This window comes from Acomys russatus, chromosome 12 (genome assembly GCF_903995435.1).
Source record: "Acomys russatus chromosome 12, mAcoRus1.1, whole genome shotgun sequence".
Classification (NCBI taxonomy): domain Eukaryota; kingdom Metazoa; phylum Chordata; class Mammalia; order Rodentia; family Muridae; genus Acomys; species Acomys russatus.
Genome location: NC_067148.1, coordinates 27,663,221 through 27,682,731, shown reverse-complemented (window position 1 = coordinate 27,682,731; position 19,511 = coordinate 27,663,221). Strand labels below are relative to the sequence as shown.

The 19,511-nt window shown below is 50.3% G+C and overlaps 1 protein-coding gene across 6 annotated transcripts in view; it reads right to left on the bottom strand.

Annotated features, from left to right (window-relative positions):
* The window catches only part of Tns1 (tensin 1), a 211,186-nt gene that overhangs the window by 142,070 nt on the left and 49,605 nt on the right, over positions 1-19,511 (bottom strand). For 4 of the 6 annotated variants that reach the window (XM_051154111.1, XM_051154099.1, XM_051154112.1 and 1 more), the window contains exon 3: positions 12,301-12,338. Coding sequence is in view for 2 of the 6 variants with exons in the window: in XM_051154100.1 (XP_051010057.1) it covers positions 12,301-12,338 (38 nt within the window). In the remaining 4 variants the exon portion in view is untranslated. Of the gene's footprint in view, positions 1-3,380; positions 3,499-12,300; positions 12,339-12,502; positions 12,622-19,511 lie in introns of those variants that run through there. The other 2 variants (XM_051154105.1, XM_051154102.1) reach the window with 2 other exon arrangements.

Below are 19,511 nucleotides of genomic sequence, written 5' to 3'. Positions count from 1 at the left end.
CCTGAGTCCAGGCTCTCAGAAGGGCACAGGAATGGACATAATAGCTACATGATCTTGTGGGCAGAGCAGGCCTCCCGTGCTGCTTTACCCATGGTCAGCACCAGCCAGCAAGGACTCCAGGACTCTCCATTCACCTGCTCCCACCTCCCCTAGGACACACATATCATCAGTGCAGGACGGCCCAACCCTTCCTTGGTCAGTACCCCCAACACTCTGGAGATCTCATTGAAGAGGACCCAGTAGTACCTTTAGGGCCTTGGGTCCCCTCAGGCTCCTCCCACAGGAAGGTCTGCCTCAGAGCTAAGCCAGGTCCCTCTTGTCCCCTTAGAATGTCCTCTGTGAAGATCAAGAAAACTACTGGGTTACTCTCAGTGATGAAAATCCCCAGGTGGTTGTGTGTGAGCATGTCTGCTGTCTGACCTGCTTCTGCAACTCCAAACACTCAAAGCCTTGGTTTCCTCTTAGATGAAGGACCACTGACACACAGGTACTACTGGCATAATCTGATTTGAATGTATCCAAGACAGAAATCAAAGTCTTATGGGTAAAGGGTGATTAGTTAATATTTAGAGTTCTTCCTTTACATAGAGTCTCTTTCTCCCAAGTTCCCATAGTACCTTCCCAGCTACTGAGAAAATCAGACCCACAAGAACTGCAGGGAACTCTGGCCAGTAGAGCAATTGGCTCTCCTGCTGGGTCACATCCCAGAAGGTCCCTCTGCATCTCTAGGTCACATCCACTGCCACCTCGGGGTCTTCCTCACACTTGCATCCACATATTCGCCTTGCCACGTGACACAAGTCCTGCAGGGGGCCTGTGGTTAACCTCGGCTTCCCTTTCCCAAGCTGATCAGACCAGAGGAGGATCCAACAGACCACCTCAGCCCTCCTAGGAAGAAAGGGCAGTCTAGCTGTGTCCCCAGAAAGGATGAAAGTTACTCCAACTTGGGGGTGTCCCTTCCCAAAGCTGGAAGTAACTGCAGATCAACCTTGTGGAAGGGCATTCCCACTCACCTTCCAACACAGCCATGGAAAACCCGGCTGATTGCCTACAGGCCTGAAATCAGCAGGACTTCTCCCGTTCTAGGGATAAAAGAGACAGACCACCACAGAGCCAACCTGGATGCTAGGGTAGACTGGACCTGAATTCCATGTTTCTTTTCCAATTTGGCCCTGTACCCTGATCCTTTCCACTCTTGACACAAAACAGCTCTCAGTTTCCTTTAGAGCACAGGTGGGTACATATGATGGTGAGTTCTACACCAACCTGGCAGGCTGTTAGCAGGGAGCAAACCGAATACAGTCTAGGCAGTGCTATACAGGCACGTTACAGATATGAATGACACCCACAATCAGCGACCTTTTAAGATGGAAGAGACCTTCAATCACGTGCCTGGGCCTCCTCTAATCCGTTGAAGGATTCAAGAGCAAATGCTGAGATGTTCTGGAAATAAAAGGCCCTGTCTCCAGAACAGAGCACAGGAAACCCTGTCTAAGTTTGCAGCCCATTGGCTGGCCGTACCCTCCCCATAGCTGCCAGCCCGCAGTCCTGGGAAGCCTGCACCCTAAATAAGGTCCTTAACAGATAGGGCATAGGCATCTTTCTTGGGTGTGCTGACTCCATAAACAGTCGAGTACTGAGGGTACTACCATCTCGGGGCGGAGGCGGGGCTCCCGTATCACAGGAAAAGCATGCAACACCAGACTACAGCCTACGGGGTGAAGGCCATATGAACACAAAAAGGTGACCATCACCTTGAGAAACAGCGGATAAGGGGCAACTCGTTGCGATTAGCCGGTGTAGGCATGATAGAACGATAGAACAGACAGCCAAGCCCAACTGAGCACATCTTCCAAGTAACATGGCTGAAGCTATGAACAGCAATACAGATGGAGGAGCTGCTCTAGGCTAAGGGGATAAGGAGACACTGTTGCATTGTGTATTCTCTGTTTGTATTCCAGGGCAGCCATGGGAATTCTGATTGAATCCTATTCAGCTCTGTCTATTGGCTGGTAGCATCAGATCAATGGAACCTCTCTGTTTTTGACAACTGTGGTGCCATGACTTAACATGGCACAGTGAGAGCTGTAGGGACATTCTCAGACACTTCCATAAATTTTCTGTAAATCTGAAAAAATTATAAGTTGAAAATGTAGGTAGGAGAGGAGGGAGAGATGGCTTAGTCAGTATGCGAGCACAAGGTTCCCATTTCAATGCCCAGAGCCCACATAAAAATGTTCCCAGTAATAATAGCATGCACCCGAGCTCTGGAAGGCAGGGACAGAAGGACATCTACGGCAAGTTAGCCAGCCAGTCTAACCTGATCGTGAGAGAGACCATCTCAAAGGATGGTGTTCGTGCAGGTGGCACCTGAGGTTGTCCTGTGGCCACCACATACACATTCACACACCCACGTACACATGTGGGCACATACACACACTACACAGACACTACACACACCCCCCCCACCCACACACACTAATTTTTTTTTAAACAACCTACACCTCTGGTCATAATAACCAGAGGACAAGAAAGGATCAAGTCTTTAGAGAGAAATAACTCAACCCAAGAAGTACCCCTCCAAAGGCCCAAGGCACCTCAAAGGAGAGGGCAGACGTACATGCTGCCCAGCAAGCACACCTGGCCACAAGATCAGGTGTCACAGGTATTTCTGCTCTGGGATCCTCAGACGGGTCAAATCAGCATCCTGTTAACCACCACAGTAACAAATCACTGGCTACAGTACACCACGCACTGCAGATCACACTCCGCACCTCGCTGACTTCATCCACACTAAGATCCTTGCCAGCAGACAAGCCCAGTCCATCAGTGAGCACCAACTCACTGCAGAGACGGCCTAAGGCCACTCCTCTGCAGCAGAGGCAGGAAATAAACCAGCTCTGACGCTTGGCGCCCAGATCCTCAAACAAGACACCGACTGCCTCTGATCCAGCCTTCCTCTCCGTGACACCCGGCTGCTAAGAGCTCACCACCTCATAAGACCCAGTGCCATCTTTCCTGAGAGGCAGGCAAGCCTTAGTCAGGCAGAAAATGAAGACAGTCTGGGGCTGCTACCTTCAGACTCCACTTCCAGCAGAATGACAGTGAGACCACGTGCATTTACCTATGGTTCCAAGCATTTCTCCGTAACACATGAGCGAAGACCTTCCGTGGGTGGAGAATTCAAATCATGAAGAAGCCTCATATCCCAGCTAGTAAAGACAGACTCGGGGTCAGCTCAGAGCCTACTAAGGTTAGATCTCAATCCTGCATTCAAATCCAAGGACCTCATGCCAATCCCTCTGGTCACGAGAGCACACTGTCAACTTGCCAGCCCACTTCCCTCTCTGTCCCAGTGGGCACTTTTTCACGGCCATTACCGAGCAGTCCTGAGGATTGGATTCCGTGGATCCCATAGGCTCAAGGACACAGGATCTCTGCAACCGTACCTGGTGGTGGAATCCAAGCCGTGTGAGTTTCCATAGACAGGAAGAGGCTTCTGGCTGCCCCTCCCATCATTCGTGACCCAGAAATGACCTGCCCCCTGCTGTGCCTGGCTTGAACCCAGCCACCTTTGGGCACCCTCGCTTGGGTGCCCCAGGCCAAGGCCAGTGGGAACAGGCCAGGGCGTTAATCTGTGACTCCTCCTAATGGCCCCCCACGAACATCCACCCACCTGCCCACTGCAGGGGACAACTAGCCAAGTCATACATCAGCCAGACACCAGAACCCCCCTAGGAGTCTTCAGCAGGGTGGAACAAAAAGGCAGACCAACCAGGGAGGAAGCTGGCCAGCCAGCAGGTGGCTGTGTCATTCTGAGGAGTACCCCAACTTGACACTGTGGATCTCCTGGGGCCTTGAGCCCTATGTTATTGTGGGGACACTTTGTACCTTATAATCCTAGGATGTCCGACTATTAGATTAAGAGTCATTGATTGAGCCAGGGCCTATATCACATGCCAGGATTGTAACTGCAGGGTGTCTAATCCTCACACCAGCCTAGCGAGGTCAGCATGACAGCAAGGTCAATGTCAGCACGTCCTGCCTGTGCTGCTAAGGATTGAAACTGGAGCCTTGGAGTGCTAAGCAAGTGCCTACTTTAACACTAAGATACATCCCACCTCTTTTTTCTTCTCTTTCCTTTTTCTTTTTGAGAAAGTCTTAATAGGGTGACCTCGAATTCATCCTGTAGCCAAGGCTTGCTTGAACTTTCAGTATCCTGCCTCAGCCTCCTGACCAGCTGTGGTTATGTGATTACAAGCCTGCACTACAGGTCTGGGTCTGTGTGTGCATGTGCGTGCACATGTGTGTGCTCAAACACATACATACACATATGGAGGCCAGAGGACAACTTGCAAAAAGTCAGTTCTCTCCTACCATGAGGGTTCCAAGCTTGATGGTAAGCACCTTTCCCATGAGCCATTTCACCATTCCTTTGTGACCATTTTTTTTTTACACCAATAAGAAAACGAGTGTGTACTGACAGAGGACAGCTTGTGTGAATGGAAGGGACAGGATCCATCAGTGTCTAAGGCCCAGAGCCCCAACCTTGCCCACCACCTCTCCTGATATTGTGTTGGGGGGGGGGGATTAGGGCAATGACATAACACCAAACCTTGGCCTCTAAGCAAAGCCTGCACGGAGCCCACTGGGTCTCAGGTTGTATCTCAGAGCCATGTAGTACCATCTGCCTCTCTCAGCTCCCTACACCCCACCATGGGGCTATGCTGACCTGTGCTCCCTCAGCAAATTTCACAAGGTTCATGGCTCCCATGATCCGCCTCCTCCCTCCCCCGCTCTTCTTGCCTCCAATCCTCTATCTCCCACCTCCCGTGTACCTCCCTCTCTGTTCTATGTGTCCTCCCTCCCACCATTCTGAACTCCTAAGTCCTCTCTGACTTTTGAACCCCCATGTGATGTTTACACAGCCCAGAGTATGAAATGGCCCCCCTAAAAATAATTAGTGCTTTGGGAAGTCACAGTTAAGGAAAACAAGAAGCCGGTTTGGGGCTCAGTATAACTTTCTCCGCTAGCCTTGTCCTCGTGGATGGGGAGGGTATGTGTACATTGCAATGCACTCCAAACCTACATGTTACCTCTATACACTACACACACACACACACACACACACACACTGTTGCCTCAGAAGGAACCAGTGGAAGAGGGCAGCAGTAGGAAAGAGAGCATAACAACTTCTTGCAACGTTTTCACACAACACAGCAGCAATGGCTTTGCAAGGCCCACCTCACCGCGGACCCCTCCCACAGGCAAAGCAGACGCCTGGAGAACAAAAGCCAGTGCTGCACCAGCACCTCATGAAAACCTGCTTCCAGAGACCATGCTGTGAGTTGCTGTGGTGCTGTCAGGGGATCTAGGATCAGAGCCACTGGGGGTGGTAGACTGCAATAAGGACCCTCACCGAGACAATGTGGTCTGCTAAAGGAGATGGAAGGAGGCTAGCCAGGGGCTGCTGTAGCTCACAGGCAGGGGCACTGGACTGTAACTTTTCTCTTAGTAATGGAGTTCAGACACAGATGGTACAGCCTGCACAAGCAACAGAGAGGTCCCCTGCACACTGAAAGGTCCTAAGCTCTGAAGCCAAACACTCGGACCTGCACTGGTAGCTTGGTTCCCTCCCGCCAGCTGTGGGGCCAGTGCAGCGATTTCACCTCAACGCTCTCCTCGGAGAGCCTGGACACACACCTGCTTTCTGTGTGGTGTTTCCAGAGTGATGAACCACTGTACAAGGGCACTCAGTAAATGACATTACAATGAAAAATCCTCTAAAGATGAGGAGGAGAGAGTGGGTTCCTTTAAATGATGAAGGAAATTGGTAAGTCTGTAGCTAGGATGACCAACAAAAAAAAGAAAGAAATAAGATTCAAAGGAACAGAATCAGAAATGAGAAAGATGAAATCATGAGTGATCCCATCCAAAAAAAAACAGTATATATGAAGTAATGCTATAAACATCAACAAAGTTAGGCAACTACAATGGAATGAATACTTTTCCTAGAAAGATACAAACTACCAAATCTGACCCAAAAAGAAATAGAAAAGTTGAATAGTCCTTACACCATATAGATTGAATTAGCAATAAAAATTTTTCCCACAGAGAAAAATCCAGACTTAGATGGCATCACAGGTGACTTCTACATTAAAGAATTCTATTTAAAGAATAATCTATTTCAATGGTCTACAAACACTTCCAAAAAAGACACAGTGACACACATCTATAATCCCAGTTAGAGGCTGAGACAGTGGATGTTCCCTTGAGTTATGGGATAGCCTGGGCAACACAGTGAAACCCTGTCTCAAAAACATAACATCAAAAATATAAAAGGTATCTCACTTCATCCTGAGGCCAGCTTCACCTGTTACTCAAACCAGACAAAGACATTGTAGAAAAAATAAAACCATAGCCCAACCTCTCATAAGTATAGATGTAAAATCCTCACTCAAACACTGGCAGATCTCATCCCATGACATATAAAAAGAGTTATATGCCACTGCCAAATGAGATTTATCTCAGGAAGACAAGGCTGTTCCAGTATTTGAAAATCAATACTTGAAATACTTATCAATTAAGGGAATGGCAAACCAATGACTGGCCCAACTTGAGAACCACCCCACAGGAGAGACCCAACCCCTGACATTATTAATGACACTCTGCTATGCAGAGACCCACAGCCAAAGAATAGGTCAAGCTTGGGGAGTTCTGTGGAAGAGTGGGAGGAAGGAGAGAGGGAGCCAGAGGGATCAAGCACACCACAAGAAGACCTATAGTGTCAACTAATAATGGGAGTAGGGGCTGTCCCTGATTCTGTTACCCGCTTTTACTTGAGTGCTGACAATCTGAATCCAGGGCCCCATGTTTGTGTGTCAAGCACATTACTGACTGAGCTGTCGTCTCTCAGGCTTCCTGGTTTGGTTTTCAGAGAACTTATAATCCTCCTGCCTTCACCTCCTGGATGCTAGGAGGGCTCTGGAGGCTTGACAGGTACATGCACCTTGATACCTAAACAGTTCTGCTTACCCAACACCCTCCACATTATCAGCTGGCCCTCTTCCCCAACTTCCTGTTCCCAGTACCTACTGAGCTAGTCCTGATCAATGGAATTCTGCCCACCTATAGATAACAACACATCATCAAGGATGCACCCTTTCTGGGTTTGGCTCCTCTCACTCACTCAGACCAAGTCTCTGGGTCTCCTCTGTATAAGGCCACTCCATGCCTTTGCTGCTTGCTTGTTTATTTGTTTTGGAATAGGGAATCGTGTCACCCAGACTGGCCTCAAGCTCACTATGTAAATGAAGACATGCTTGAACGCCTGATCCTTCTGCCTCCACCCCCACAGCGCTAAGATCACAGGTTTGCACCACTACACCTGGTTTATGGGGTGCAGGGGATAGTTACCCAGGGCTTCCTGCCTCAGGCAAGTGCTCTCCCAGCTGAACCACAATCCCCAGCCCAAGTCCATGACTCTTTAATGCCCAGGAATGTGACTCTGAAGACTGCATCCCCATATGTTCACTCATTGTTCACTGGTGCAAAATATTTTTAATTTTTCCCAGTTTGACTTTACTACCTGTACACTCATCACACGGGAGTGCTTTTATTTCCCTCTGACAAACACCTCAGAGTGAAACTGCTAAAAAAAATTAAAAAAAAAAAAAAAAAAAGCCATACCAAGCTTGGTTAGAAACATCCCTGCTACAGTTGGCCACTTCCCAAGAATCCCGGTGCCCAAGCACAGCATGCAGAGCATTGCCCACATGTCTGTGTTAAAGTGTCCGGGTGACTCCAACGCCCATACAAGATCTCAAGCCATGGTATCTCTGTGCATTAGGTGTCACAAGTTGGCAAACAGCCACTACAGTGGCATTTGCAATGACCTTGCTCTTCGGGGATGACAGAGAGAAGGGAGAGGAGATAGCACTTGTGCAACTGTCTAGTCATCTAGTCTTGACATCATTGTCTTGGCAAGCTGCTCTGGGCTCTCTTATTCCCTCCACCTTTCATGAGGTAAGCGTCCGTCAGAAGAATAAACTAAAGTGAATCAATATTCATTCATAACCTCCTGACCACTATGTTTTGAAGTTGATGCTCTAGCTGGGTTACCATTCATAAGAACCCCCCCCCCCCCCCCCGCCAACAATATAGGTACCATTATAAGCACCATGTTACTGATGAAGAAATGAATGGCCAGCATTTGCTTCCTACCATGTACAAGAGTGAGTGTTTATGGGAGAATTAGCATTGACAAGAATTGGAGAAGGGGACCATACTGAGACTCTGGTCCCTTCTGTCCCAAATCCTTGTTTCTTTCACTTGCCTTCATTTTTTGGTCCCCTCTCACCTGGTCAACCCTGGCACAAGCCCACTGTACCAGATGCCAGGAGCCCCTTGGCCACCCTTGCTAGGTTTCAATGGTGGATATATAAAATAAGGTATAGGGTTATGGTGAGCCCCACCCACTGCATAGCCTGTGAAGAAGAACTGGAGTATCTTGCCTGTTGGGAAGTCCTGTGCAGATGCAGGTGAGGAGACAGGATTGTGTATCACCAGAGATACACTCTGCCACTCAGGCAGCTCCCCAAGTCGCTTAGCCTGGCCCTCTTCTCTGAGCAGCTGTAGCCAGCTTCTGATGTAGTTTGAATCTCAATATTCCGCCCCCCCCCTACCCCCTTCCCCTGTCCCATGGGCTCTTGTTGGATATGCTTGGTCCCCAGTTTATAGAGTGATTCCGAAGGCTGAGGAGCCTTTAGAAGGTGGGCCGGAGCCATGGGAGCAGATCACTGCAGTAAGCCTCTAAAAGTGATAGCCCCACCCCCACCCCATTTCCACCTCTAGGCTCTGCCTCTCCTCAGGCACTACCTCATGAACCCACCACCATGCCTTTGCCACCACAATGGAAATAAAATTCCTCAGAACCCGTGAAACAAAATAAGCCTTTCCTCCCTTCAATAGCCTCTGTTGGGCATTTCGTCACAGCCACAGAAGTAACTAACAACATGGCCTTAACATGGCTCCACTGTGAAGATTCCATGCATTCCACCTATTGTCACGCAAGCCCATACAGGACCCTCCACCTCACAAGGTTGCCCTGTGTCCTGGAGGATAGTGCAGAGGTGACATCATGAGACTGCTAAGGCTGGGATGGGCAAGACATAGTGTTTCTGCCTCCATGCTCTTAAGTCACTTCCAGGAAACCAGTATCACATGAGAATGCTCAAGCGCCATTAGCAGGCAAAAGAGGGATCTTTACCAACAGCCAGGACCCTCAAATTCCATAAGGCCTTTCAAAGATTGCTACTAGACCTGATGGCACAGGCCTGTCATCTTAGCTACTTTATAAGCCAAGACAGGACTATGGTACATTTAAGGCCAGCCTGGGCTACAGCAGAGTTCAAGGTCTGCTCTGCCTTAGCAACCCTCTCTCAAAGAAAAGCAACACGAGGCTAGGGATGTAGCTCAGTGGTAGCATGCTTGCTTGTCATGTCTGAGGCCCTGAGTTCAGTCTCTAATATGGATAGTGGTAGTGGAGACGATGTTGGTTGCCATGCTATGCCTGGTTAGAACTGGCCAGCCAAGCCCCTCTCCAACTCCAGACCTCAAAGTCAGTGTGCAACACACATGGCTATTGTCCTTTGAGCTTCTAACTTTAGGGAGTTTTGCTACATTATATTTCTGTGTATCTATACCCCAGCCCCATCCAAGCATGAGTTCACACCACAGGAACATTCTAGAAGGCACGAACTAAGAACAAGCAAGAAAACTCCCCAATGGAGGGAAGGGTGAAAACTGGAAAAAGACACAAAACAAAGGAAAATCCCCACAGTGCTTTCAAGGAACCTTCTCCCACACTTCCTCTCCTCGGTAAATGAAGCCATATGTCCCCAGTCACTCTGGCCAAAGACCTATGAGTCAGTCATTCTCTCTCACACCCAGCATCCCACCCACTGGCAAGGCTCTGAACCTTGAAATGCACCCCAACTGGCCCCTTCCTCACCACCACCCCATGGTCCTGAGTGCCATAGCACTAGCTAAGCTGCTAGATAGTCTTGGGTAGCTGCCATTAGCAGCTTCTGGGCCTGCCCTTGGCCCTGTGCAACACAGCCTCTCACAGAGGCAGCCCAGTTCCGGTTCTGAACTCACCAGCCTTCGACGTGACCTTCCATCAAGCTCATCTCCCCTCAGGGCCTTTGCATTTGTTCTCCTCTTTCACAGTACCAGAGACATCTTCTGGGTCCTGTAACATCTCCTCCGAGACCTCACGCTGGGATAATCCTGCCTAGTACTCTTATCTACTCCATTAGAGCAATGTCTCATACATACAGCGGGCTGGCCAGCTGCTTGGTGAATCCTCTAGAAGCAGGGAAAGGAGGAGATAGCCACCAAGCTGATCTAGCTACAAGGCCACAATACAGAATTGAGCTTGCCAGCCGGAGGCAGAGGCAGGGCTACGGTGAAAGCTGTGGTTTGAGGAGAGCCCTGCCAGCTGGGTGGAGTCACACCACCAAGAGGTTCCACTTCCCAGGGAGGAAAATCCTATGAAAAGCTCCATCTGTACGGAGGTGCCCTGCCCGACCCCTCCCTTTCTGGTTGGCCTCCTCGGTTGGGCAATGCAGGATTGCAGTAGCCTGGGGTCCCTACACCTCCAGCACAGGTGAGACCCCGTCAGGAAGGCTGTCACGCCTAAAAGTCATCTTCTTGGGCACCCCTCCGAAACAAGGGGCCACAGTGTCTGTCACATCTTTCTGAGACACTTATATTCCCCCCGTGACTAACTTTTCACTGAGAGTGAATTTGTCACCTCTTCACGTGTCTCTTGCTGCTCGTAAGAGATGAAAAGCAAAAGAGGAGTGCAGATCAGGAGAGAGAGTCACGGGCCAGTGAACAGGGAAAGATAGCCAAGCGACCACCAAGAGCTACATGACAGAGGGACTGCATCCGCACTCTTTGGTGCCTCTGTTTCTCCAACTGCAAGACAACACGGTCTTCTGGTGCCCGTGGGATTACAAGACTGAAATATGCTAGTGTATGTACTGGACGTACCTTACTTAAAGCTTAGGCCTACAGAGCACAAATGCTCATTTTACTGAGACACACTGACATAGGAAAGGGCTGGGAGGGAGGAGCAAGCAATTTGGAAGTTCCTGGGGTTAAAGATTGGAGAACTCTGCCCCAGATGAACCGAATGAAGACGGCAGTAGGCAGAGGAAGGGGGAAACACACATACACCCAAAGATAAAGCTGGCCCAGGCAGATAAGACAGATAGCCCCTATTCCTACTGCAAGTCACCAGACCCTTTGCAATCCAGAGTTTACAGTCAGGGAAAAGCACCTCTTCCAGGGAGTGCTTGCAGCATATTCAAAAAGGGGGGGGGGTGTGGGGGCATGAGGGGGCAGACTCCTCCCAAACCTGACATCTCATCAACAGCCCCTTCTCCTCCCAACCAGGCCCTGCTCCTCTGTACCAGTTTTTGTTGGTTGGTTGGTTGGTTTGGTTTGGTTGTTTCTTGAGTATCAGCACTTAGCTGAGTATTCATAGGTTTAGCCCACTTAATACTCAGCAGCGCTTTGGGAGGTGGGCTCCGTATCCCCATATCCTTGGGATGAAGCAGGCTCAGTTAGAGTCATGACACACCTACCATCACGCAACTACCAGAAAATAAAGGCAGGGAAAGGATGGGGCTAGGCACCCTGAGCTTAAACTCCGGCCTCCTTCTCACCTGGGCTCCTGCCAGAGCGTCAAGTTTACACAGCAAGGGCAGGTGAACCAGCAGGGAAGGGACACGGCCTGGAGTCTGAGCAGAAGCTGGAGAGTTCTAGAAGGTCCACCTGCCTGCAGTTTCCTTCCTGACTTATGACACCCCCACTTCCCCATTATTCCACAAAGCTGACCCACCACCCTCTGCCCCGATCTAAAAGGATGGTTCAACAATTAGGGCCCAGCAATCGCTCCTATCTTCTTCTTGCCTCAGTTGCCCACCCCTGCACGACACACCAGGAAACACTGAAGAAAGGAAGTACCCAAATGTGGGGCTGGCCCAAGAAGAATGGGTAGCACAGCGTCAGATATCTCCAAGGCCCCGCCTCCACTCTCTGTCAAGCAGGCTACCCTAGGCTGGACGAGTGAGGCAGCGGCGCTGGGCAGAGCTTGGCGGGATTAGGACCCCCAGTGCCTCCACCGCCTTGGCCTTTACCTTGACCCGCGCGCTCCGTGCTTTGCATAAACAAAGAGTAGCAGTCCCTCCCCTCCCCAGCCGTCCTCTACCGGGGCCGGCTGCCCCTTACCTTGGCCTGGCATTTCCGATGACAGGAGAAGCTGCAGACTGTGGGAGCGAGACAGAAAGAAAGTTTTAGCCGCGAGGTATGAAATAGAAACTCAGGCGCAATCTCCTCCCACCCCGGCCCTCCACGCCCGGCAGGGGGAGGGGGGACAAGGAGAGGGGAGGAGGGATTGTGAGGAATAAGAACGGGGAGCCCGGGTGCGTACCCCGAGGGCGTCTGCTGGAGCCCCGCCAGGCCGAGGTGGTGGGGACCCAGGCCCAGTGCCAGCGGCACAGAGGAGCGAGGGGGCGGGCCTCTCCCCTCACACCCGACAAGAGGCAGGCCTGTCACACGTGCACTCCTCTAGGCCAGAGGCCCGGGCACACCCGCGGGCACACACACACAGCACTGGGACCTCCTTCCTCTCCCTTCCCCCCCCCCCCCACACCATACTGGAAGCCTCACACACACACTCATGCTGCAGACATGTGTGCACACACACAAAGTTCCTGCCTGCATGTAAGTACGTACACACACACACACACACACACACACACACACACACACACTCCCTCCCACCACCAGAAGCTGGAATCAAATTTCCTATCAGGTTCCTGAAGTCAGGAATGTCCCCTGTTCTGCTGCCCCGCCCCCAGGGCACTTGGCACTTCTAGGAGGTTCCAGGAGCCCTTCCCAGGGGTAGCTGAGGACCCTCTGACCCCAGTTCTGAGTCGATTTGGGACTCCAGATCCTTAGGTCTGCTGGCTACTGGCTAGAGAAACAGGGAAGCAAGCAAGGGGACGCCCTAAATCAATTCTCAACTGCCCCTGCTGTTTTGTCTACCCTACCTCACCCTTACCAGCTTCAGCTACCAGCTCTTAGCAGAGTCTGGCTTGGGAATAGAGGTTCAGAGGCTTTGGGGCTCCCCCACACCCAGGCAGGTCAGCAAGGTGGAGCCTGGGATGTCACCTTGGTCATTGGCACCCTGTCCTGGCCCAGTTCAGGCCTGTGACTCAACATGGGCTGAGCAAGGCTGTGCTGACCCTGGCGGTCCACAGAGCAGCTCAGGGTCATCGCCTGGAGCCACAGATGCCCCCACCTTGTCACCACCGCCATCTAGCTTCCTGATTCCCTGAGCCTGTGTCCCCATCCTAGATGGCAGCCCCTCCCTTCCAGAAGGTATTCCCCCTCACACCAGTACCCCCCCAATCTCTCTCTCATGCCTTCCTTGGCACAGGGACCTTAGGGCTGAGCCTAGAAGGCCCCACTGCTGGCCACAGACTGCATGCAGATGAACCCCACACCCCGGAGCTGGTACACAGTAAGGGTTTAATCAGTTCCGCTAAGTTAGACCTGGCTTAACATCTCCTTCTGACTCTGTGCCCTCCTACCATTTTGATCATCTCCCACACTGCATTATAAGCCCATGGCACCCCACACCTCCTATTCATTCAACTATCAGCATCTTGAGTCCCTTTCAAACCCCCCCCCCCCAATCCAGACACTAGTGACAGAGTTGGAGGACCAGGACTCTGTCTTCCTCCAGTGTCTTCAACATTTCTGACATTCTCATGATGCAACGTGATCTCTCCTCCCCAGGGGGCCTTTGTACATGCTGTTCTGACAGCCTAGAACTCTCTCTCTCATCCTCAGTCCTTGGTTAAGTTCAATCCCTCTTAGCTGGTGGAATCCACCCAAGGCTGTCTCCTCACAAAAAGCCTTTCTAGACTGGCCACCGGACAGTGGGCCTCCGTTAGTCTTTCTTATACCTCCCCCCATTGCCTCCTTGTCTGACCAGTTCACAATCTGAAGTTATTCTAATTAGTTTCCAGCTGAGCTATCCACCTGTACCAAACTCCTGAGCTCAGGGAGCTCACCTATCTCACCCAACATGTATCCTCTGCAGACAGAACAGTATCTGCTCCAGCCTATACTCCAGAGCTGGCCAAGTATGTTAGAAGAGTAGTACCCTTCTTCCAGGCAAGTCCCCGGATGGTGACTTGATGAGCACAGCCTGGGATGACTCCAGCACTCACTTCACTAGATGCCCTCAAAGGTACCTTGCTTAGGACTATAGGATTCTCTCAGTGGCCAGACACTTAGCGAGTGTCTTAAGTGGAGACCTGCAGGCAGTTCGTTGCAAAACGGCAGCCCAGAGGTCCCTGCGTGTGACTGTCTCTATCCCACCTCAGAGGCAGAAGCTCAGCACACAGGGCTAGGTCCCCAAGTATGGTGCTCCACTTCAGAGCACCTGTCCCCAGTCCCATTGAGGTCTTGGCTCTCCGGAGGAGCCTCCTTCACCTGTCTCTGGCCTTCTTCAGGGACAATCATCCTGCTGTCTAAATTGACTCTTGCCTGCTGTCATTCAAAGCTTGTCCGGACCATGCTGCTGGCCTCTCCAAGACCAATGAAACATTCAGCATTGTACAGAAAGGGAGTGTGGCAGCCAGCTCCAAGAGGGATTCATGCCCTACACACACACACACACACACACACACACACACACACACACACACACACACTAACTATGCTGATAGGAATGGCTTAGGTGATCTTTTTTATTAATTATCTTTTGTGTATGTATTTCAAAGCATCACGTGTATCCTTGGAATCTGCACAGGCTCCTGGAACTGGAGTTAGACATCATTGGAAGCTCCTATGTGGGTGCTAAGAATTGAATCTAGGACCTCTGGAAAAACAACCAGTACTCCAAACTGCTGAGTAACCTCTCCAGCCCTGGTTTGGGAAATCTTGAGTGTCTCCCACAAACCCCTATCTCCCACACCCCCACATCCCCCACATCCCCCACACCCCAGCATCAGGCCCAGCTGCTCATCAAGCTTGTATTTTAAAGGCTTCGTCATCAGCACAAGGTGCTTATGGGGCAAGACTGAAGCTGTAAGAGCTGGGCCTGGAGCTGGTTAATTTCCATTGACAACTTGATTTGATTGGGAAGCACCAGAGGTCATCCAAGCACACTTCTTGGGTAGCTGGAGAAGCCAATTACCCTACACTGAGAAAGCAGCCAGCTCCTCACCGCAGGCCCCACCAGGCCCAGCTGCCATGCCCAACTCAGCCTCTAGGGACTCCAAACCAGGAGTAGCCCACCCCATCATTCCTGCCTCACAAGCTGTGGAGGAACCTCTTTTAAGCCATTAGTTTGACGGCCATATTCACACAGCAGTGGATAAGCAGTATAGAAACCAAAGCACTGGGTCCCTCAGAATGTGTGAAGCAAGGCCAGCACTGGCTGATGGTGGGTTGGAAATCATAGGCCTTTCATGGGCCCTGCTGCTCCCACCTCCTCCCATTTGTCTCTAACTCCCTCCCTCTGGTTACCCTGATGGGCATCTGAACCCCAGCCTTCTTCCCCAAATCCCACCACGCACCAGTTCACACCTTTCCATAGGCTGGCTCTCACCACCAGCCTGATGTCCATCAATCCACAGGCCATAGCCAAGTGCAAACAGATTACACCACATTCCTACTTGAAACCCAATCCTCTCCACCCTCTGGTCTAGCTTCTACTCCCAGGCAGTAGCCCCAAAGGGTCTGTTCCTGCCATATCAACCTCCCCAAACAAACCTTTGAGTCTGCAAGGAACAGGTCTGGAATGGTATACTCACATATTTCCTTCAAAGCTCCTTCATTCAGAGATGTGCCCCCCCCATGTCTCTTCCCTTACAGAGTCAATACACACACACACACACACACACACACACACACACACACACACACACCTGTTTCCCTGCAGCAAAAGATGGGGTCTGTTCCATTGTAGCCTTGTGTGCATCACTAACATAGACAGGCTCAGTAAACATGTGCAAACTTTCAACTAGGATGTGTCCAGTTAAGCCCCTGGGACAGGGCTGTCATCTTGGGGGACACAAAGTAGGCACAGTACATGGGGTGTACTGTGCTTTTTTCCTATTTGTAAATGCTTGCAAATAATTTAGACACAGTAAAAGCATAACAACAACAGAATATAGCAATACACAGTAACAAAAACCATCTCAAACTAAAGAATTTTTTCCTAGAACTTTCATATTTTTGGATCAGAGCTGGCCTCAGGGAACAGAAAACATAGAAAGCAATGCAATGGATAAATAGGCCTCCCGTATGTTCAGACTCACTGTGGTCAACAGCATCTTCATCACCTTGGCCCTAGTTATTATAAGGGACAGCTGGGTTCCTGTCCTAATCACTTTCATTTTGCTGTGTGACCATTGAGCAAATCACTACCCTCTCTGGTCTCAGACTCTTGCTCTTAGAGGCAACCAGAAAGATCCACAGTCCTGTACCCTCATAATTAGATGGCTCAATGTTTTTGTTGTTTTGTTTTGTTTTGTTTTGTTTTGTTTTGTTTTCAAGACAGGGTTTCTCTGTGTAGCCCTAGCTGTCCTGGAACTCCCTCTGTAGACTAGGCTGGCTTCAAACCCAGAGATGTGCCTGCCTCTGCTGAGTGCTAGGATTAAAGGGGTGCATGTGCTGCTGCCACCCCTGTTTGATGGCTCAAGGTTTACAAAGACCACAGAAGTTTTCCTGAGAATGGCCCAGGCACTGCAGCTGTCACCAGAGCCCTCCAATGGCCAGCCTCTCCCCGCCTCCATGACCAGGGTGTCAGGCTCATCCATTTGCCTTACTCCTGGGCTTAAGGAACAAAATGAGATAGACCCCAGTCTTGTTCTGGCTATGACAGCCTGTATTGTCCATGCTGGTCTCCCCACCCACTGTGGTTTCAATGTGTCCCTGCTGGAGTCCTGTGCTGAAACCCAAGTCTGTTGTGATAGTGCCGGGAGGCCCCATGGCCTCCACTACACAGTGCTGTCCCCCCTGACACCTCTGGGGCCTCCCCTACTGGGAGCTCTAGTGGAAGCAGAGTGGACCCTTCGCTGGACATCAGTTTAACTAGCACCTCCATCTTGGACCTGTGGCCTGGAACTGTGGGAACAAGTGTCTGCTGGTTTTAAGTGACAGCCTGAGCAATTCTATACTGCAGCACAGACAGAAAGAGACCCCACATCAGTCACTATTAGACATTTCTCTTCAAGGAAGGGAAGCTCTCACTCTAGCCCTAGAAATGTGGCCTGAGGAGCAGCAGCAAAACAGCCTCCTGGGATACAATTCTCCTTCCTCCTTTTGAACTCTGGCATGTAGAGAAGACAGGGCAGAGAAAACCTGCCCCATCTCCAGCCTCCAAATTTCCCTCAGGCTCCTGAGAAAGGCAGACACCTGGTCAACTGTGGCCTCCCAGGTCCTTGGAGGACACCAAAACCATAGATCTACCCACAGTGCTTTCCTGTGCCAGGCCCATTGACCTGAAGCTCCAGGAAGCCCTGCCTCACCTAGCCTGGCCAGTGTGGCCGAGAAAGAGCAGAAGCCCCTGTAGTGAGAGATTTTGATCACTTCAGTGTGAGGAGCTGCACCCCAGCCCCTCCTGTGGCATGCTGTGGCTGGGCTGTAGGGCTCTGGGCTGTGGTGGCTTCCTGCCTTGGGAACACAGGAAACCACATTGTTGGGATCTAAATGGCCTTTTCCTCTAGGACTTGGGTCAGAAAATGCACACACAGCCAGTGTGCACCTGACCTGGCCCTAGGCCTTGGCTCTTCCCCAGACACCAGGTCACCCATCTGTTCACCCATCAGTGGGCCTTGCCTGTGTCTCAGGCCAGGAGGTATGCAGAGGCCACAGTACACAGATGTTTGGTCAAACATAATTCTATAAAGATATTTTTAAAATGAGATTGGCATTTAAATTAGTAATAGGCTCAAAGCAGATTGTGTTACCCTCCGAGGTGTGGGCGAGCCTCATCCAATCAGTTGACCACTAAGAGAAAATTACTGGCCGTCGCCTGCAAGAGGAAATCTGCCAGCACCCTGTGCCCAAACTTGACCTTCAGCTTGTCCCCCAGTCCCCAACCTAATGGCCCTCAGCAAACTAAAACTTGCCAAATCCCTACTATCACATGAACCAGTTCCTAAAATCAATTTCTGCGTATCCATCTATATAATATATACACACACACACACACACACACACACACACACACACACACATATACTACATATCCATCTATAGACCTACTATTTGCCTATCTATGCATCCTTCCATTTATCCATCCATACATATATTCAATAAACCTTCAATCCACTCATCACCTATTCATCCATTCATCCACTGTTGCATCCATCATGCACCAATCCATCCATCCATCCATCAATCCACCCATCCATCCTCCTGTCACCCAGAGACCCATCCTTCCTTCCACCTCTACCTACACCCCTCACGTTGTCCCTGCTTCTCTAGGAATGCCGACTCGTATAGGAATCTTGGGGTACTCGGGGCAGTGTGCCTCTGAGGGTACAACAAGAAAAGGCCTCCGAGATCCTCTCTGCCAGTATGCATGCTTTTTCCCTTGAGTTTTGGGTGAGTTTTGTTGTAGTTGTTATGTTAATTGTTTTTGTTTTGTAAAAACAAACAACAACAACAGTAACAAAACCCACCATAACCTCTCCATTGCCCAGGCTAGCCTCAGACTCAGGCTCTTCCTGCCTCAGCCTCTGGTATGAGAATTACAGGCAGGGGCCACCACACTGGTCCCCAAAGCCTTACTTTTTGTTTTGGTTTGGGTTTTATGGTTTTTTGTTTTGTTTTGAGACAGATCGCACTCTAATCCAGCTGATTCCAACTCAAGGTAATCCTCCTGCCTCGGCCTCCTGCCTCAGTATTTTGATCACAGGCAAGAACTCACCATATCCTGAAGGAGAGATAAACATGTTTTTTAGGATCCTAAGTGTGGGATCGGAATGGTCTCATGAGAGAACAGGTGAGGTTAATCCACTTGAAGACCAACCACCTTGTGCGGGAACTTGATTGCTGACCATTGAAAAAATCCTGTGAACAGACTCTGAGAGGAGATATACAAATGAGCCCAGAACTGGAGGCAGGGCTTTTGGAGACTTTGGATAGTTTTGGCTGTTCATTGCTGCACTTCGAGACACTCCTAGAGAGAACCGCTCGAGGGAAGGCTTCGGGGCGGGAAGGCTTCCCAGGTTCCAGCAGAAGAAATCCTGCTGATTATGCCAGGAGAATCATTCCTCGGAACTGATATCCTTACAGTTTTGTTATTGTGTTCCTTAATCCTCTTTTCCTATTGTTTTGGTTAGTTGGGTTATAAGTGACGTACGCTCGGTTACTAAGTTGCTAATAAAATATGTTGGTTAAGAAAATTGAAC